Below are 22,169 nucleotides of genomic sequence, written 5' to 3'. Positions count from 1 at the left end.
ATTAATAAAATTATGTATATAAAGCCTTAGCATTGTACCCAGAATAAAGTAATTGTACCCTCCCAGCATCGGACACATCCATAGACTGCAAAGTCAAACTCTTCCAGCAAACCTCAATGGCAGTTTAAAGCAAGCGCTGCCACATCTTTCTTCATTTAGCCCGCCTGTCTTTCACAAGACGTCTGTTACAGTCCGGATTTATGTTCAGCTTAGAAAATCGAGGCTTTGGGTTTTTAATATAGAATGTTCATTCAGAGAGGTTCAAAGGCTTGTAGCTCTAAGGGAGATAAATCTGGGCCCTTTTGTTGTCTCTGAGCACATGTTCATTAACAGAAACACATGTTACAGTCGATTCCATCAACAGTATTGAATCTTTCCGTGCTGGCCACAGGTGACAGCCTGCTGTTCTCAACTCATCTCAGAAGATCCACAAAATGATCAAATACATGCTTCCCCCACCCCCACTGCCCTTGTTACTGCATTTGTAAAAAAAACAATCGTGTTATCTGATGTAGGTAATTTACCACACCATTTGTGGAAAGGTAACAGCAGGTCCTGGAATTACAATGTTTTGTTCCGTGTTCTTCAGTTACAACGTTAAGATGCCTAGGAACTTAACTTTCGTTTCTATCAGTTAACTTATGGTCAAATTGGTTTCATTATATGTAAATTTACTTAAAGTCACAGAATCTGTCCATGATGTTAAGTGAGGACTTAAGTGTAATTGGAAAAACATTCAGACACTTTTTATAGTGAAATCTCAAAAGTCTTGCCATTCTTATCTTGAAAAGGGCCCAGAAGGAGAGGATTGCTTTAAGGCGACAGAACTGCTTGGAATCAGTAGCTTGAAAACCATCAGAGCTCCAGTCCCTTCTCTGCCCCTGGGGAGAACGTCTCTCAGTTCCTCCTTCCGTAATGAGACTAGAGAGTATTTGCTTGTTTTCCTAGGCCCTTGTGTGGGATGATTAGTTTGTTTATACTTCCTTTCAACATGGCCATAATTCAAGCATTTCTCGAGGCCTCTATAAGCTTTCCATGTTGAAGAAATAGCAGTCCCATCTGCTTCTTGCAGAGTGTCTGTGTTGGTAAAAATGAGCTCCTCATGTGCCGTGATGCTTGCCATGTTCAGAGGCGAAGGGAAGGTTGCATGAAGCAGAGGGATAGGACCGAACACCAATTCATTATAGCACAGCAGGAAAAAATCCCTCCATTATTTGAACACTTTTTTCTGTTTGCTTACCAATTAATTTTGACATTTGTGTTCCATGCAACTAAAGCCAAATTCCATAATTTACATCTAGAAGAGAGTGTTATTGTCCAGTATTACTCTGAAGTTGGCTATTATAAAATACGAGTATGTCATGAAAACCCTTATTTAAAAAGTCATTCATAAACTGTGAATACACTTGATTTTCAGCAAAACTTCAGCAGCTTAAAATAGAATTCTTACACTGAACAATCTATGATGGGGACTATTTATCTCACAGGGGCTATTTGAACACTGTTAAAATGTGTGTTCAGTGGTCCATTTTATGTGAAAATGGCCCTGTAGGTAGGGTGTCTTGGTACGTTTACTTAAAACATCCTTGTGACCCCACTAAAGAATGTTTACACTAGATTTTGTGATACATAAATACAGATGTCAACATTAATTACAGTGCAAATACGATGGAACTTTTTCCTTTTACCTTGTTTTTTTGTCAAAATATACAAAAACATATCATAAATGTCAAAGAGAAAATGTGGGCCTATTAAAGATTTATTTATGGTCTTTCAACCATAATAAAGAACAACAAGATTTATGACATAATGAATGTAAGATTAGATGTTCCCTACTTACCATCACTTTAAGAAAATCTAAACCGCTTACAATTTATTGATCCCCTCTCCTAAAATTGCAGATAATTATAATAAGTGAATTTCTAAAACTGTATACTATTTCCTTAAATAACTACAGGTTCTTGATACATAAAAATGATTTAAAACAGTTCATTGATTTGTTAGCATGCAAGTCATTTTTTCCTCCCTAAATTTGAAGTATTTCAGTTACTCAACATTACTGTTCTTTCTTAAAGCAGTTAAAATACACAATCACAAGCCTGTGTTCTGAAGGTAGACCTTTAGTCCTAAGTACATCCCGTTCTCTGCCTCAGGACCACCTTCTTGGTGAAAGAATGTCAGACATGGCTAATTCAGCCAATCACAGCATCGTGGGCCATGACACAGGGCATTTGAGAGCTGTTCAGTCCAGTGTGGGACCTGGCTATCCAGCACCAGAAACATGAGAGTGTGACTGAAGACTTGAACCCATAGTTACCATATTTTTTGGACTACAAGACACCACCCCTCCCCCTGCCCACCAAATTTGGGAGGAATAATGGTTGTTAACACTGCTATTGAGTTCTGTTTACATTTACATTGGTGAAATATTATGTTATTTATGTTATTAAATATTTTACCACGTTTTTTGCTTCAAAATTTTTTCCCTATTTTCCTCTAAAACCTGCATGCGCCTTATGGTCCAAAACATATGTTATATCTCATTTTAACTCATTTAAATGTAAGCTTCAAATTGCAGCTGTATAGAATATTTTTTTCCCATTAAACATAGCTCTATTGTTTTGGTAAGACTATATTTCACTTTATTGAAAATTTAGCAATTGTTATGTGCTGCAACTATTAAATATACACTGGGATTCAGAGAGTTAGTAAAAACAAAGAAGAATGTAAAATATCTTAGGAATATTTTTATATTAATTACATGTTGAAAATAGTTTTGATATTTAGAGTTAAATAAAAATGTACATTAAAATTAATGGCCCATCTTTCTTTTTCCTTTTTTTTTTAAGTGTGATCAGTGGAGATTTTTTTCATTTTAAGTTTTAAAATTTTAGATTAGACTTGCATTACATTCCTGGTGGACAGCACTGAGGCGCAGCAGGGCGACAGGAGACTCCAGCTCGGAGCTGCTGAGAGCACCTGCAGCGCTACAGAGGACGGGGGGCCTTTCATAAGTCTTACTTGAAACGAATGAAAAATTCTTACTGTAAGCCAGTAATTAGTCATTAGAAACTCTAAAAATTAAGACCTCTTTTTCTCATTCTTTATTATCCAATGGCTAATGTAAGCTTCTTGTGTGCTTGTCAAAAGGAGCTACAAGAAACACAAATATTAGAAGTAACAAATTTTTGGTATTTCCCAACATTTTATTTCTTTGCCAAGCTTTCCCCAAACCATTCTATAATTTCCACAGCACTAATACAGATTTAAATAAATTCCAGTCCTAGACACATGATCAATTAAGTGTTTTCCTTTCTAGCTTGCCCTGCAGCTCAAGTTTCTAGTTTGTTTATACAGAACGTCAAGTCTCAGGGGAAACTTTGCTTCACCTGTTTCCACCTGCAGAGGAAGTGCCCCCTTGCCTTTTACAGATGAGACGCATGTCACGTGGGTCCCAAATCACTGTGTTCTTACAAAGACCTCTCTTTCCAAGACTTGGGACTGTCTCAGTGACGGGCCACGTGGGCCTCTTGCCCACCTCTGTGCAGCAGCTCCTTGCACGGGGAACCCGAAGCAGCGCTCTGGGGCACTACTATTGGTTTTCTGTGCTTGCACTCTCCTTAGTGCAGCGGCTTCGTGACTGTGCACCAAGAAGTTTAGGAAAGCAGCTGGGGCCCAGGAAAGTCTTTGCAGCGGCACCCATTTTGATTGAGAAGATGGGGCAGCCTCAGGGCCACATGGATGTGATAGAGGCAGCCAGCGAGGACAGCAGAATGCAAGTGCAGGAGGACAGTCGCTCCAAGTTTGCCTATTTTTAAAATTCTTTATGTTCTTTCCTCTTAGTTAATTGCACATGGTGACATATTGGAAAGATATACAACATGGGTAACCCTAACACTTAAAGTATTCAGAGAAAGAGTATGGAGTGGCACTTTTCAAAGGAACAGGAGGTTCCGGGAAGCAGACTGACAACAGTGCGGTGATGAGAACTGCAGAATGTTGGAACTGAAAAGGACAGTAGTGATCGTCCACTCTCCCACTTTTTAAAGATGCTGCTGTAAGCATCTTTAGAAGAGAATACAAACCAAAAAACCCAGTAGATTTTGTAATCACATCAAATAAAGGTGTTTTCTGCTTCAAAAGACCCTACTAAGCATATCCTGTTCCATTTAATGTTTTATTCCTACTTTTCCATCACTTCTGCAAAAAAACCCCGAACCTTCACATACCATTAGTTCCTGGAAAGGGGCCTGCCCTGCTCCTTTCTGCAGACGCACCAAAGGTAACGACAACAATGTCGTTATTGCCAACCCGCAATAACAGAGCGGCCAGAGACCTAGCAGAGGACTCAGGGGCTGTCCCCTCCTTCCGTTCTTTTTCACTACACTAAAAATTTGAACAGCCTATGGTCTTTATGTCAACTTCAGCAGCTTTCAGCGTTTTTTTGTTTTGTTTTGTTTTGTTTTGTTTTTACTTACAAAAGTAGAACTGTTTCCGATGTTTAACCTGCAACAGTGGGAGGTAATTTAAAATATTAAGGTAAATCATGACAAGGAAAATCAAGAAGCATTGTTGCCTGTCTTACTGTAAATTACCTATTAACACATGCACAAAATATAGACTAAAAATGTATTTCCTCTATGGATTTAAAGCTTATGGAGGAAAAAAATAAGGAACCTGAGAATTTTACATGACTCCTAATTTTCTCTCTCCTGGGACAGTATAACTGGCCTGTGAGTTCATGATCACTGCCCTCACTTTTAGTTCCAAAATTCTGAAATTCTCATTACCAAAACTGTGTCAGTCTACTTCCAATAGCAAAAGGGTCATTTTAAAATACCGCTTCACGCCCTCTTTCCAAGCTCCTCACAATGTTAAGACTGTGCTAATTTCATATATGTTATCAGATGGAATTCACTAAGGGAGAGGGATATAAAAGAACTGATGAAGAAGTGATCTAGTCTCTGACTTGCTCCTGTTACAAGAAAGGACACACGAAAGGACAGTTTTTATATCAATTACTCAGGCAGCAGAATCCGGGTGGCATTGTGACTGCTTTGAGCCCTTGGGATGTGCTTCTTCAGTATCTGCCCCAAGTGGCCTGTCCCTAAACTGTGGCGAGCAGGGTGAGGGTGATGTCAGTGTGGTCACGGAATGTCACGCTTCCTACTGACATGCTGGATGACACCTGGACATCTCTGGCATGGAAAGTGAATCATCAAGAAAGAAAGAATAACAGCGAGTAGGTTATAGCCAGCCTTTTTCTCTTGGAGAGCGCAGTCCAGGGCTGGGCACTGTCGTCCCTGTGGAATGATGAGCAGTTTCACTACTGTTGATTCTGTTGTTTGGTCTAAATATAAATGGTATCTGTGTCTGGAGAATCCAATGAATTAAGTCTTCAGCGTGTCTGTTGTGTAGAGGAAGTGGGCTGAGATGAAAGGAGCAATAAAACCCTGACAAGCTGAGAAGAGCATGCACAGGATGCTCAGATCTGGTTAAGAAGGCAGGAGCAAAGAAGGAGTGGGGTCAGGGCCCAACACAGAGCGCAGGCTATGAAGACAGCTGTATGACCCCAGCCAGGGAACGTTTGAGAGCCCCCGACCTCCACCATGAATTCAGCCTCTCCTCGCTGGTGGGTTAGAGAAGCGTGGCCTAGAGTTCCCGAGCCTGCATCAGGAGTGCACTCGTGATCCTTCCAACTAGCTTAGTTAAAGCAGGGATCACTCCAAGCAGTTTAGCGGTGGCCATGGAACCAGATGGACCTGCCTCAGTGAAGAACATTTTAGATCTAAGAATATATTTATTTCTCTTTTCTCTGACAAAAGGTGTTAGCCACAAGGTGGGGTCTCTCCTTGGTTTTGTCAGGGGGTCGGCAGCTTCTCTACCTTCAGGCTGTCCAGGGGCACAGGCTCCTGGCACATACACACAGTAGGAGAGCTTCTTCAGCCCATGTGGTGGGGCGGCATGGTTCACAGACACAGAGCACGCTGTCCCGCTGGGAAGGTCTCGTTTACCTCCAAGGTCCCTTGCGACAGTAAGGAATGAAATTAGTTCCATGGGGAATGAAATGAGTTCCCGTGGCATCTGAAAATTAGATTTAGGATTAAAGGCAGCTTGGAAGCTTCAGGACGATTAGCGTTCACTTCACTTACTGTAGTTACGTCCACAAAATGCCAGATGCCCAGCCTCACGCTCTGGGCTGTCCTTCATCGACAGGGCGCAGAACCCAGGGGTAAAGAGGCTCTGGCATCGACTATTATGTGATTCCCTTACCCTCTGGGACTCATTTAATTCATTTAAAACAAGGGGTTGGATGAGGGATTTCCAACCTTCCTGCACCCCCAACAATCTGGGGTTGTTCACAAGCTCACCTCTCAGTGAGGTCAGCTCAGTTTGGTGGAGAAACGTGAGTGGATAGACTTGGCCTTTTGTAGGGTCTGCTTTTAGCCATCATTGCCAGGAAAGGTCCAGCCCAATTTAAGATCATGTCTTTCTACCCGTTGTTCCTGGTCCACCTCAGTTCTGCTCTAGGGTTTTTGTGCTATTGAAGCTAAACATCCACACAGTATCTGCAATTAGACTTTCCCCCAACCTGGGAAATGTAAGAATGTGTGAGTTTTTAGGGTCCATGTTCAAGTGTGATAGCCCCTTCAGTCTCAGGATGATTTCAATTTTTTATATGAATCCTTTCACAACCAACTCCTACATTATTATATTGGTAACTACTGCTTCATTTCACTGAGGATTTTTCAAATTAGAGCTCATTTGCTTTATTTTCCATTTCAGATTAAGACGTCAGTTATTTGGGCAACCCCAAATGTTTCCTTCTCAATCCCACTGTGGGTAATAATACTAGCAATACTTCTTGGATTATTGGTCCTGGCCATTTTGACCTTAGCTTTATGGAAGGTAAGTTTCTTTACTTTCTTTTCTTTTTTGAGTAGAGGTGTCATTGAAGGGATTTAAAACAATATATCTAAGGATTTAAAAAGACAATGCTAGAGGTGTGATTTGGGTTTTGTTTTTAACACTCTAAAAAACATAAAAGAAACGTTGTATCTTATTTGCTTGGACAAACAGTACTCGTGTAGCTGGCATGTAAGAAGAATGGGCATGTTTAATGTGGCTTTAATCTTGAGATTTCTTGTAAACGAATATAGAGAAAATTAGACTGTATTAACTAGGACCTGTGATCTTTCCAATATGCTTGGGGTGATAATGTTATTAAGACTTCATTTTCTTATTTAATTAACCAAGATCTTAAGGTTTTTATTGAAATGATCCTATCAACAGCCCTTTGAGATTTTTCCTTATAAGCACTACACAGATACAATTAACATAGTAATTAATTGGGACTTAGACTATCAAGGAGGGCAAATAGATTATGCATGTTATAATAATATTCTTAGACTTGTTTTTCTAAATCTTGCCAGTTAGTTCATCTCCATTAGGAAGCCTATACTCTTTCATGTGTTTTACTCAAGTTTGTTCTAAAAGTCTACAGTAGAAATTAGTTTCTGGCCCCAAAACAAACATGACTGCCAAGTTTCACAGAGCTTTCCATTCCAAAATAAAAACCATGTCAGAATTACATAACTATCAGAGTAATTAATCCAGTCACATCTTAATTAACCACTATTGTTGTGGTTCTCCAAAAATCATAGCTTATTTCTATTTTAAAACAATATGCAGGATGCTTAGTAGACCTATAAACTGAGAAAACCTTGCCTTTTGTGTTAAATATAGGCGTTCCCGGTCATTATCAGCTGTTGTGTGACATTCTCAGCCCACATAGTCTTACGCACCTTAACAACAGACTTTTGTGTTAGTCTGTTATGCATGGCGACCGTACGCCCGTGTTACAGCTCCATGCGCCAATTGGCAGAACACTGTGCCCAGCCTACAAAGGAAACACAACCTGATGGTTATAAGCCAAAATCAATGAATTGGGCTTCTAGTAAAGAGACAATACAAAAACTGAGGTTCCAGGTTTCTAGGAAAAGATATTCTCCTATGCCAAATACTAATTTGAAATTCAGGAGGAAAAACACTCCAGAATCCCCTCTTCTCTGAGTTCCTGGTTAATCTTTGCAAAGTCTCTAAGATGTTCTGGGATTTTAAAAAATGGCCAATCTAATTTTCCTTTATAGACTATATGTTCTCCCAAGCACAGAGGGACACCCAGGGATCCCCTGACCTCCTCCGATAACCCATCCTGAGGGAGCTTACAGTATATTTCAGGAGAGAATCTCCTTTCCCTGGTCAGCACTTAGTGCCGCTGCTGGCTCCAGAAAACAGACAGAAAAGCGAGAGGAGATCCCTGGGCTGTGTTACTATAGTCCCAGGAAAAGACACAAGGTCCGAAATACAGGGACATCCTCCCCCTCTCCGGACATGGCAGGAGAAAGGACACGAACACTGTGCCCTATGCGGTGAGTTCCTCTGCAGGTAAATGCTCTTGTTTCCATCTCCTAATGTGGAGAATCAGGAAGATTGTCTTCAAGAGCTCTAAGTTCTTTAGGAAATATATACAGTGAGGCCCTGGTCAAGTATCTCCATTGGTTAGGGCATCATCCTAATACACCAAGGTTGCAGGTTTGATTCCTGGTCAGGATACATATGAGAATCAATGGATGAATACATAAATAAGCGGGACAACAAATCAATGTCTCTTTCTCACATCAATCAATAAAAATATTAAAGAAAATACATAAAGTAAAAATTCTTAGCATGAAGGGTTTCACAAATTCCCAGAACAGCTTGATTTTACAGCCTGTTTTTCTTTTTCACAGTGTGGATTCTTCGACAGATCAAGACCCCCCCAGGATGAAATGAATGACAGGGAACAACTGACAAATGAGAAAACCCCTGGTGCGTGAAAAGGAAAACCCAGAGACCAAAAAACTCCATCACTGGTCCTGTCCAAAGAAAAGAAGGAATATAAAGGTTAAACAAAGGTTTTCCTGTACCTGCCAGTGTCCTAAGAAACGGAAGGGCCCTGGGAAACACCACCTCATCTACACCACCCTCTGAAGACATCGCTGCGGAGCACAGTGAGCCTTTCGGGAGAGGGAACACCTTTGACACTGTAGAAACAGCCGGCCGTCATGGGAGACTGCTTTCGCTTGAGTCACTCTGTATCTAGCAGACACTTTGTAATGGGTGTGGGACCCGAGGCTGCTTTCCAGGTAAGTCCAACCTAAGTCTAAGTCACAAAGGCAAATGTCTGAATTACAATAGAATTTAGAAGGTGAACTAGGACTGAACCTTCCAACACTACTGTATCCAACGGAATATTTGACACCTCCCTATGGAAAAGAAGTATTTCTAGTGACGTTACGGCTCAGGGAGACAAGTATATGTTGTTGTTGGTACTGTGAAAGTACTCATGAAATGACAAAAATAATCTTGTAAGCAAGGATAACAAGTTATTTATTTATTTTCCATTTCTCTAGGCTGATACTCTGGCCATCTAGAGGATTTGGAAATTAAGATTGGTTAGCTGGTTTTTAAAATCACTCACTAAATTTCCTTCTAACATAACCATTTTGTGCAGATCAGTTGTTTAACAGAGTTTCTTTAGGATTTAACAGTGTAAAGGAAAAGCAATTGGTATTAGAAGGTAGTTTCACTTCCTCCTTTGCCGCCTTCCACCTGAAATTTACTTGTATTCATACTTTCCAGGGACTCACCTCTGCTTCATTTAGCTTTTTGTGTTTATAGTTCCTTTTATTTAAAAAAAAAGAAACATAATCACCCCAGTTACTTAATTAGCAATACACAAATTTCAAGGTACTCTCAACTCTGTGTGGTTTTCAAAAGTTATGGTAAAATTTCTAGAGTCTGTTAATAAAAAAGCAGTTTAACAATATGGGTAAACATATTTTTTAAATCTATAAGAAGTAACACCAATATTTAACTTCAGATTCAATACCTATTTTCTCTACTATACCTCAGACTTACTATGTACATAGAGAAGACATATTAAACAAAATTGGAAGGAAATACAAAGTTATGCAGATGTGAGATGAAGCTAGAAAACAGATTCCCAAGGATTTTGTTTAGAACTGCCTATTTCAATTTTACTACTCATTTTTGCTGGTAATCTTTATAGTACTTGACTTTGGGAAATTATCTATATTTAAGCTATTGTGCCATCATCTTGAATTTAACCATTACAAAAACTTGATGTTTAAAACTCTTGTAAATAATCCATAATCGTGTGTAATATTATCATCTTTGAAGTAAAGTTGACCAGCCAAACTCATATAGTCTGCACAACTTTGTACCTTTTTTTATAATAATGAAAATTACTATGAAGAAATACTGAACAAATTTTATATTTATGTGCAATATTTTATAGACCTATGTATCTAAAGCATGTTTACACTGGCATTAGTTATTTTTAAATTAATATTCTGAATATTAAGTATAATAGAACAAGCAGCCCTAAATCCTTAAGTTTATAAAACCATTGGAAAATTCGTATCCCGGTTTCACCAAACACACTTTATTTGAAAGAAGAGCCAAACTCACAGACACTAAATTTGCTGTGACGCCTTAACCTGGAGACAAGCCATTTGGCTATAGCTGCAGCATTTCCTTGGAGACCAAATGAAAGGCACATGGAAGAATACGCTAATGCAGTTCATATTCTTCCTGCTTGTGAATTAGACCCTGTCATGGTAGCGGTTTCAAGTCTGGCAGGAACGAAGTCTGGCTCACAGTGTGTGAGGTTGACTGTGGGTGAGAACCGCACGTGCCTCAAGCTCTTTGAGGTTCCCACCCCAGCCTCCGGCCTGAAGTGTTAGTTATCTAGCCAGAACTGGTTATACAGGGAGCTGGCCATCGACACATATGATTGGAGGGATTTCAGACAGGACTGTCTATCCATAAATAATGCCCTAACTCCTGTCATAGTGCCTAGCTTTTAGGCAGTAGAAATTAGTGCCTTGGGAGTTTTGGTCCTAAGGGGTGTCTGAGAAAACACACCCATTGCCTTTTAAGCTAACAGTTCCAGGGAAGGTACTCGGAACTCTTAGAGCTAGCTAGATAAATGTAGGACCCTGCGAGACCACATATACAGACACATGGGGAAAATAGGGGCCCCCAAGAGAAGACCAGGACCCAGAACAGAGCAAGGTATGAGGACCTCAGAGACAAACTCTGCCTTCCACACAGTCACAGCCAAGGGTAGTCCCTTCTCAAGGGATGAGCACTGCTACCTACAGACATCTCCAAGAGGGTCATCACACACACACGAGCCCCCTCAGCCACTTAGACTGTGGAAGCAAATGGAGGGAGGGGGACACTGAGGTCAGGTGAACCGTGCCGTTGTCAGTTCCTGAGCATGCCCTGCACATGCAGGATCCTCTAACCACGCACAGGGGTGTCTGCTTCTCATCATGGTATTGCTGATTGCTTCTGTAACTCATAATATGTCATGCTTTTCTTAGAGTCTCTCTCTATGTTACATACACCTTTTAAAGTTCTTGAAGCTGGTTTTTAGGACATGGAAAGTGGGCATATTAAGTTTTATAAACTTGGAGATTTTTACACAGTAAATACACAACAAGGACTAGTTGGCACAGAAACCCTATTCAACTCAACTCTTCTTTTTGTTGTTTTATCTAAACACATTTGTAGCTATCTTGTGAAGATTTTCATGTACCTATTTACCTTGTCACTAATAAAATTAAAAGTTAAAGACACAGTGATATACTTGTGGTTTGTTTCACAAGCGTAGTGACACTTTCCGGCAGCAGTAGACATCAAAGTTTCTGTCTTTACACCTTGATTCTTTAGTATAAAAATAACGTTGGAAGAAATTTGAAAGAGCAAAAATATGTCACTCCTTTGGAATGATGAAAATGTTCTCAAGTTAGATTGTAGTCATGTTTTCACAACTCTGAATATACTAAAAAAACACTGAACTATATGCTTTAATAGATGAGTTTTGTGGTATACAAATTAAAGTTCAATAAAAATGTTTAAAATTTTGTTAAGTCATTTGTAACATTCCCACCCTTATACAACTGATTTCTGTTTTCTACATTGCTTTTCAAATTTCGGCTGTAAATACATCTTTTATGAAACCTTCCTTTGCGTCTCCGGCCAACAACCCCTGTCCTTCAGTGGCATTTTGTGAATTACTACACTTTTCCATTTGTTTGCATGATTATGTCCCAGCTGAACTGACCCTGAGTGAAAACAGGAACCATATCTTTTCACCTTTATTTCTCCTACACTTAGCACCAACCTCTGGAATCTAGTTGGTGCTCAAAACCATCTCTAGAATGAATGAGTGAGTGAGTGAATGAATGAACGAACATATGTGCACAGTAATTATCATGGGAAACATGATCTTTTGTAATTTTTTTATTACAAGCTTCAGGACACACAGATTTCCATATTCTCCTGTTTGTAGTGTTCATACAGTGTTGTTATGGTTACTTATTGTTCTATTCAATGTGTGGACCATCCTTTGTTCAATCATCCCCCTTTTATTGAGAATAGATATTCCCAGATTTGTATATGGTGAATAACATTAAGTTGAATACTTTCATACACAAGGCTTCTTTTCACTTATTTCAGTAAACAAACTTCACAAGGGTGAGAGTACTTGGTAAAAGTATATAAAGATTTTTGTAGCTCTGGATAAAATATTTTTCTTGAGAATGCTAGATCAGTTTGCATTTACTTAAATAATACAATTTCCTTTATATTTCTGTCAGTATTTTAGAATATTTTGGTACTTGTTTACAAATATTACTAGAATTCTGTACATTGAATGTACACACTTCATTTTAAGTTCTAATATTTATCAGTTGTTCAACATAGACCAATGTATTGGGCAGACCCCATAGGACATGAAATACTTTCCACTTTTCTGGCCAGCGTTCATGGATCCCAGCGAGGTGAACCCAGCATCTGCATGCTCTCCTCGCTGCTGAAAGAAAGCAGTACGATGATTTTTTCACTTCACATTGTATATCACTCCCTCTTCAAAGCCTAGGCATATCTAGAGGCTTATGGCGGTCCAGGGTGCCTGTGTATCCCAGATGAAGCAATGCAAAACCAGACCTAAGATTCTGTAACACTGGTGCTGAAGATCAAAGCCCCATCCCGGTACAAACTAGTCTGAGTGGGTAAGACTTCCCTGAAGCACATGGAAGGCTCCATACTGAGCCAGCCCCACTGGTTAAAGCCTACACATGCTCAAAGTGAGGGGAAAAAGCACGCTCATCCTGTCTTTTGTGGTAGTAAAGTGCCTGGTAGTTGAATGTGTGCGGTGAGAGCTCAGTCTTCTCAACAAATTCTGTTGATATCTCTGTCACTTCCAGCCATTTTCTATGGGTGCCCTTAACTGTGTCAATACTTTCTAAGCATGGAGTTGAGATCTAGATGCCTGGAGTGGGTAAGTGAGATAGGGATCGCTCCTTGCAGAATTCTGTGACAAAGCAGGGTCCCTTACTAGTTGCACATACTTCCTCTGTGAAATCTGCACCATACTCACAGGTTACTTCTATAGCACCCAGCATCCTGGCACCCTTGGGAAGAGCCAAAACATGAAAATCTTTCACTGAGATCCACGAATGTTAAGACAGTATCTACCTGACTTGGGGTCTAAAGTGCTTTTCTCAAAATATAGAAGATGTTCTCCTTCAGAACTCTGATGACATTCAAAGGCTAATTTTTTTAGCATGAGAAGTTTAAAGCATTAAAACTTTGGACTCACTTCAGAGCTGAGTGAAGCCATAACCCCCCAGTGATGCGTCAGTCAATGGTGAGTTAAGAATGGCCTGAGTACACAATGCTACTTCCCATGTTCAGCTCTCCCTACCCCACCCCCAAAATACCATCTGCCTGACACACTGCCTTTTGGAATTGTTTATGAGCAAGTTCTCTATTATTTATGATTGTTGGCCAAAGTCCACATGGAAATGTAGCCTGATACTAGTGCCTCTTGACAATAAAAAGTCTCAAATTTAACTTCTATCAGCACCATGATATGACACAGTAGGAATGTTCTTAAAATCTCTGCACTGTTGTTTATTTTGGTTGTGCACTGAGTTGTAGAAACAACCAAGTGATCAGCAGATCGCCCTGCAATCCCATCTTTAGGTGGGACCTACTTTTAAGCAGTAAAATGGACCTCCCTGGTTTTCAAATTTTACATTTCAACTTTCATTCACTTAGTTGACTGCTGGGTACCAGCATATTTAACACTTTTTATTTCTATAGCATCATCAGTTTTAAAGAACTCCTTATTTCTCCTCTATATTACCTTCCCAGGGCTGCAAGTACCACAAATTGGGTGGCTTAAAACAACAGAAATTCATTGTCACAGTTTTCAAAGCAAGCAGTTCAAAATTAAGATGTCACCAGGGCATGCTCCCTTTGAAGGCTCTAGGGCAAATCTTGTTCCTACGCCCCTGTCATAGCCCCTGGGAGCCCCAGATACTCCTTGGCTCATAAATGCACCACTCCAATCCTCCCTCTTCACACGGTGTCCTCCCCGCATGTCTCATATTGTCTCCCCTCTGTGTCTATGTCCATGCTTCCCCTTTTTACAAGGACACCAGGTGTATTGAGTTAGTGCCCACCCTAATGACTTCATTCTAATTTGATTATCTATGTAAACCTATCTCAACTACTGGGATTAGGACTTCAACATACCTTTTTGGAAGAACGCAATTCAACAACTCAGCATCACAAAAGCCCTGACTGGTGTGTCCTAGTTGGTTTGGCGGCATCCCACAAAGCGAAAGGTCACCATTTCGATTACTGGTCAGGGTACAGGCCTGGGTAGCGGATTCAGTCCTGGTTGGGGTGCATACAAGAGGCAACTCAAAGATTTTTCTCTTTCACACCAATGTTTCTCTCCCTCTCTTTCACCCTTCCTTCCCCTCTAAAAATAAAATCTTTTTTTAAAACTATTTATCATCTAGAACAGTTTAACAAGTGAACTGAATTTAACAAGCCACATATGAAAAGCTTAAAGAGAGTATCTTTACATCAGTCTTTTCATTTATACTCATTCAGGTAATACACTAGTGTTGCCCAGTATATAATACATTCATAAATATTTACATTTTCCCTCATTTATTGCCTTCATGTACATATTGGAAGATTACGACAATTGCATTATTCATATAATTTACTCATCTCCTTTGCTCTGAAATTTCCTTCCACCGCCATTCATGTTCTCATTCTCTACTTTTCCTTTCCCTTGAAATAATCATCTTATTCTCAGGGACAATATGAACAAATGTGAGTTCTGCGATCTAACAGAGCAGATTCCTCAGTGGTAGGAGACTGCAGAGTGCTGGTGACTGAGTTCATGGGAAGCTGACGGGGAGGCCGCACCTTTGGGCTGCAGGCCCTGCCGTTCCACACAGGGAGGCACTGCTTAAACCTGCAAGGACCCAGGGCTGGGAAGAGACTGCTACCGTGGGACTGATGGAGCCAAGAAAATAAGACAAAGATAACTAGAATTTACAGGGTACATGTTGCGTGCGGCACTGGGCTGCACAATAGGTGGTAGGAGGCAGTTTACAAAAAAGTGAAAGGGCAGGTCTCTCAGCACCACAGGTAGGAGAGGTGCCTGTCCTCAGGCAGTAGTCTGGTCTCACGGGTTGGCCAACAGGCCAGAGTCACGGCATGCTAAGCAAACCTTCCCTCTTGTTTTCACTTCACCTGTCTGCTCCTTCTACCATCATCTTTCCCAGTCCTTGCTGGGAAGTTTCCATCCATTTACATGTGAGGGTGGCTCTCACTCCAGGTGGAGGGCATTGAGTGTTGCCCTTTGGCCAGTGGCCTCTCACCCTACACTCGGCTTCAGGGGTTTGTACAAGCCAGTGAGCTCCAGGCCTCAGCTGCACTGGCTGCATTTCATTACTGAGAGACAAGCAAAAAGAATAGGAAAAGCTTCAAGCATGTAAAGAATGCTTGAGAAACCCGGGGTCATTCAACCTGGAGAAGAGAATGTCCTGGGGAAAATATTAGCTGACAGTGAGGATCTGAAGGACCATTATGAGCAAGAGGAAGCAGAGTAGGAAGGAGCTGAGGATGCAGTAATGTCATAGTAACAACAATAAAAGTTGGAATGCATGAAGCCCTCGCTCCCTGTCAAGCCCCTTGCTAAGTGCTTTATGTGCATTTTTTATTTAATCCTCACAGCCACCACAGGAAGCAGATTCTAGGATTATCCCCATTTTACAGATGAATTAAAGTGTAGAGAAAGAAAGTAGCTTGACAGTTTACACCAGCGATTTTCAACATTTTTCATCTGGTGGCACATGTAAACTAATTACTAAAATTCTGTGGCACACCAAAAAGGTATATTTTTGGTGATCTGACAAAAAATAGATATAATTTTGATTCATTCACACCAGATGGATGTTGTTGTGTTGGCTGTTGTCATTTTTTTATTTGACAATCTAAGGAAAAAGAGATTAGTGCTCCTGACTGGTCAGCTATGTGGCATGTTTCAAAAAATCCTTGCAGCACACTGGTCAAAAATTGCTGGTTTACACCACAGTTAGTGGCAGAGCTTAGATGCAAACCCAGGTCTGTCTTGCTCCAGAGGCCAGGATCATCCAACCTGCCATTTTCAACAAATTGAGAGTATCTACTCTGTTCCATGCTGAAAATAGAGAGGCGACCACTTAAGAAAGTGGAGTTAGAATGGATTTTCATGACCTTGAAGATCTTTTTTAAATCCTCCCAGAACAATAATAAGGACTTCTAGGTACAAAAACACAAAGCTGAATCCTTCATTTAGTTTACAAAGTTGGGATTTAGAGCTGTGTCCTCTTCTACCTTCCAAACTCTGTTTAGATTCACACACATGATGAAACATTGTCAATATTCTTCAACACCTAAAAAAGTTAGATAGATAGATTTTAATTTTCAAAATATATGAATAGAGAAATTCATTCTTTTGGTCATTTGCCAAGATCAGAGCTGACTCCCAAAGCCACAGGGGTTTCAGAGTTTGAGAACAAGGTATTTTAAATAGTTTTTCTCACAGCAAAACACTAGAAGCCTAAATGGCAGAAGACTTTATCAATTTCATTTTAGGAAACAGCAATCTCATATAATATCCTGTCAAGGCCTCAAACCATTGTTTTCTACTGGTCTCATTGCTGAAGAACCTAATCTGATATTTTGTTTTCATCTTTTGAAAGCCAAAGATAATGAGGGATTAACCCCTGGCAAACAGAATTCCAATTTAGTCCTCAACCTAGGAGGCCTGCTAACTGTATTAACACCAATGCCTCTTCGTATGTAACTCAGGCTCTGTGACATTGAAATGCTGTACATTATTTTCTAATCAAGATGCATTCTGTACAATTAGAGGATGAATCCCCCCTAACTCACTCCCCTGTTGAAGAGAGATGGGGGAAGTCCATGGTCTTCACTGCCTTGAACTCTGGGTCAAGGAAATGGATGACCCTGCGTTGCCTGCAGTGATGTGATGCCATCGTGGGCAGGCACACAGTGTTTCATTCAGGACATGTAGGAAGAGAGGGAAATACAGAAGATGCTTTACTGTCTCTATAAGTGTCTGGATAACACTCTTCAAGAATTAATATGTATCCTTAGGAGATGGAGGGATTTGTGTGTGTGTGTGTGTGTGTGTGTGTACGTGTGTGCGCGAGTGAGAGAGAGGGGGGTGGGGGGAAGGGGAGAAAAGAGAGAGAAGAGTCTGCAGGGCACATTGGTGGAGGAACCCCGAAGAGAGCTGCAGGTGGAGAGCCAAGTGTACCTGAGCATCCTAAGGAACATCCCTGCACCCTAAATGCTCAGAGGCAGAGAAGTGCTGAGAGGGAGGGGCACTGAGGAGCAGTCCAATGAGTGAGAGGGGGTGGTTCCCTCCAGGCTGACTGACTGAGATCTTTGAAGCAGAGATGGGAAGAGAAACATTTTGTATAGTGACAGAATTGAGGATAGGAGAACAAGGAAGGAAGAGAAATCCCTGTAAGGAATTTAGCTTCATGGGTACTCTTCCCACAGACAACAGGATAGTAATGTTTAGCATGAAGTTTCTAACTTCTTTTCCTCCCATGTTGCAATGTTCTTCAGTGGTCCCACTCACTAGAATTTGACCTGCCTGTCAACAGTAGAGTGCATTAATGGCCTCAGTTCTTCACTCTTCCTTGTATCTATGCCCTTTGCCATGTGGTGATGTGTTCCTCCATCTTAAGGCCACCTAGTCAAATTCTGAGTTTCACCATGTAATACACTGTGGACAATGGAATGTTAGCAGAGGCTTGAACAAGCACATGCCTCATAAAGCTCACTCCTCACTAACTCTAGCACTGTCATGGAAGGCCGGGCCAGGGTCAACCTCCTCATCCCAGGAGGAGGATGAGAGACACGTGGGCAGAACCACCACACCCATGCCCTGTGTGGATTAGACTACTTACCAACGATAGACCTGAGACAAGTAATATATATAATAATACACGTAGCTTGTCTGAGAGCAAGACAAATTTGCAGGCACCTGAATCCAGAGTCCACTCTCAGCCACTAAGCTAAGCAGTTGTTTTGGATGGTAAAGGTGCCTGGCAAAGAAAGGGAAGGGTGGCATGCCCTGATATGTCACCTCCATCATAGCTATGTGGAGGCAGCTGCATCCCACAGGGAGGCCAAGGCTGGAAGTTCCCAGTGGTAGGACAGACCCAGATGTCCGGGGAGCAGGGAAGACCTTCCTCCCCAACCTTCTACTCTCTCCCGCCCCCTACCCAGTCATATGCCAGGTCTTGAGAGTATCACAGGAAAATTTTTCATAATATACCCTAAAGGAGGGTTCCCATGCAAAAAAAATTAAGGAAAAAATAACTCTTAAACTACATGTCATAATTTAAGTATAATGAAGTATTGTATCTGTGGTAATAGATACACATTATATGTGCACTGAACATTTTAAAAAGTCGTATGGGAAAGTGTAATAAGCATATATGAATGGGGCTATAAACGGAGGTGACTGGTCTGCCAGCCAACCTTCACCCCCTCTGAAGCACTGTCATCTTCAAAGGAGCCTTCCTTCAGAACTGCTGCTACACTGACAACACGCTACAAGGCTGACGTTGCTCATGAATCGTTAAAAATGCCTTCTTTGAACTTTAGACTCTTCTCCAGTCAAGTAAACATGTGCCGGTCACAGACACACAACACTTTGTGTTTTTACCTCTTCCAGCTAAGTATAAGCATGTGTCAATTAATTAAAATAACCTTGTCTTTTTCATGCATGGATATGCTATTGGACTCCTCAGCCTCAGGTCGAATAGGTTCCAGCTATTTGTATTTTGCCCACAAATAGCTTTCAATGTAAAAATTAGAATACATTTTATGCTCAGTAACTTGTAAATGTGAAGTTTTAAGACATAAAGTCTAATTCAACATTCCCATCCGTGACTTCTCCGGAGCCATGCCCTGGACACTACCCACCACAGTCATGCCTCCTCACAGTAGGCACAGCCATTGCACTCAGCAAGGCACTGAGTAGCAGAGGAAAGGACTGTAACTCATCACTTCCTCCCTTATTCTGTATTTTCCCAGGGCCTGAGCCTTTTTGTCACTGTGGGGTCCTCTCCTCACAGCCAGTCAGTTATGTCCCACCAAGGTTTCTGTGTCTTGAAGTCGCCTATTATCATAAATATCATTCATAAATTATTATCTTAGCTGCCCAGCCATTGCCTCTCTCCCTCGCCCTCCCACCATCCCCCCCACACGCACACACATGCACACCCCCCTCCATCCTCAATACTATTGTCTGTCAGAGAATTGATACAAGGAAATTGTACTTTTTAGTTTACAACCAAGATTTTCCTTTGACGTGAGTTATGTATTCTTTAACCTAGTCCTTTCAGCTCTACTCTAAGTATTCTTTTTTCCTCAGATTACCATTACCCTTGTATATCTACCAAAGGGGCAGGAGAAAAACTGTACTCTACCAAGTATTTATCACTGACGTTGCAATTCCACATCTCCTGCTTTTGAGTTCATAGGAGGAAGAAAAACCTCCTTCAGTTGTGTTTTAGTCAAGACAAAACTTAGGAGGAGGGAGAAAGAATGAGGGGCTACACCTGGAGAGTGTGGAAGAATGAGGGGCTACACTCTGAGGCTGAGGAAGCAGCTGGGGAGATGTAACGGCGAAGCTTCCCTCGTGCAGCCATTTTGCTTGAACTTGACAATGTGGGTTTTTGAATGGTGCAGGTTTTATTTGAAGAGAAACAATACACTGTGTTTTTAGGGAGGAAATTTAAGTTGATTCATCTTCTAAAATTTATTCTAGAAAGATACTATTAACTAAAATTGGAGATTTTGGAGAAATTCTAAATCTTGTACAGTAGTTAATTATTGAACACTATTATTGACAAGATTTTGTGGAGTGCCTTTTTGAAATGGTTCAAAAACTTAAGGTCTTTATTTATCTGTTTCTCTTTTATGCCTGTGCTGCTCTTGCTTTGCTTCCTTGCAGACCAGCAACCCGATGACCCAAGCTGAGGTCCCTGAGGGATGGTGACTAATGGCTGTGAGTGTTGCTGGCAAGAAGGTCCCCCTGGCTTTGTGCTTTTGTTGGAATCTTCTGAGAATTTGTAATACCTTCTCTTCTGTTACCTTTCTACCTACACCATTTGATTAATGATAAAGAATCATTCTCCCCCTTGTTGGTGTGCTTGGTTGGAGCATTGACCCATAACCAAAAGGTTGTGTGTTCAATTCCCTGTCAGGGCACATACCTAGGTTGCAGGTTTGATCCCCGGTCCTGATGAGTACAATCCCTGGTCTGCGCACATGCTGAGGATAACAGATGCTTCTGTCTTACATCAGTGTTTCTCTCCTTTCCTCTCTCTCTAGAAGCAATGAAAAAATGTCCTCAATGAGGATTTAAAAAATAAATAAATAAGAAGAATTCTGAGCCCTGGCCAGGAAGCTCAGTTGATTAGAACATCACCCTGATATGCCAAGGTTGATCTCCTGTCAGGGCACATACGAGAAACAACCAATGAATGTGTAAATAAGTAGAACCAGAAATCGATGTTTCTCTTTCTTGTTCTCTCTCATCAATTTAAAATATTTTAAAAGAGAATAATTCTGGCATATAAAATCATTTCAAAATGAAAAAGTTTCCAGCTAGGTATAAAACATTATTTTATCTAAGCTAAAACATTACCTAATATGCAAACTGCTGCCATAAGTTGTTTATCAGTGTCCTCAACCTTTCTGGCAGCAGGGACCAGCTTTGTAAAGACAATGTTTCCATGGACAGGAGGGGAATGGTTTCCGGATGATTCAAGTGCATGACATTCAGGCTCACCTCCCACTGTGCCGCCTGGTTCCTAACAGGCTCAGACCAGTACCGGTCCACAGCCCAGAGGTTGGGGACCCCTGGTTAGAGAACAAAATAAATGACAAAATGTTTTAAATTCAACTTTAGGTTTGGTGAGAGAGAATCATTTACTGAAGTTCTTTTATTTACAAAAAAGTTAGGTTCCAACAGGTGGCTCATAACCAGATTTGTGAGTCAAAGCCAGCAATTCCTGAGGCATTTCCTCCAAGATAGAGAGGGAAAAGTCTCTCAGAATCACGAAAGCTGAGTGTAAACTTCTCCCGCTTACTGAGAAACACTCTCCCAGAACCCATCTCTTATACCATGACCTTCATGGCCTTTTTTTTAAAGGTTTTATTTATTTGTTTGTTTGTTTGTTTGTTTGTTTGTTTTTAGAGAGAGGGAGAGAACCATCGATGTGTGGTTGCCTCTTGAGCATCCCCTACTAGGGACCCGGCCCGCAACCCAGGCATGTGCCCTGACTGGGAGTTGAACTGGTGGCCCTTTGGTTCGCAGGCTGGCACTCAGTCCACTGAGCCACACCAGCCAGGGCCTTCATGGCCTTTTAAAAGAGCCATCCACAACTGCCCTCTCCACTTCCCTCACTTCCCTGGACCTGCCTGGTCCCCCAGAGATCTCCTTTGGGTCAAAGCCAATGGCCATCCTTTGTCCTTCATCTGCAGTTCTCAGCATTATTCAGCTTAGCAGGCCACTTCATCCTTTTGGAAATAGTTTCTCCTGGCTTTTGAATCCCCACATCCACCTATGTTCTTTGTCACTGTTCACTCCTCCTTGGTCTCTTATGCAATCTCCTCCACCACTCAAC

General features: G+C 41.1%; 1 protein-coding gene across 1 annotated transcript in view; it reads left to right on the top strand.

The window, feature by feature from the left end:
* The window catches only part of ITGA8 (integrin subunit alpha 8), a 170,339-nt gene extending 158,628 nt beyond the window's left edge, over positions 1-11,711 (top strand). The window contains exons 29-30 of the mRNA XM_028508025.2: positions 6,787-6,909; positions 8,793-11,711. Of these exons, the coding sequence (XP_028363826.2) occupies positions 6,787-6,909; positions 8,793-8,879 (210 nt within the window). The 3' untranslated portion in view covers positions 8,880-11,711. The remainder of the gene's footprint in view (positions 1-6,786; positions 6,910-8,792) is intronic.
* Positions 11,712-22,169: the final 10,458 nt, after the last annotated feature.

Source organism: Phyllostomus discolor, chromosome 1 (genome assembly GCF_004126475.2).
Source record: "Phyllostomus discolor isolate MPI-MPIP mPhyDis1 chromosome 1, mPhyDis1.pri.v3, whole genome shotgun sequence".
Taxonomy (NCBI): domain Eukaryota; kingdom Metazoa; phylum Chordata; class Mammalia; order Chiroptera; family Phyllostomidae; genus Phyllostomus; species Phyllostomus discolor.
Note: the sequence above shows the minus strand (reverse complement) of the source record. Positions and strands in the feature narration are given on the sequence as shown.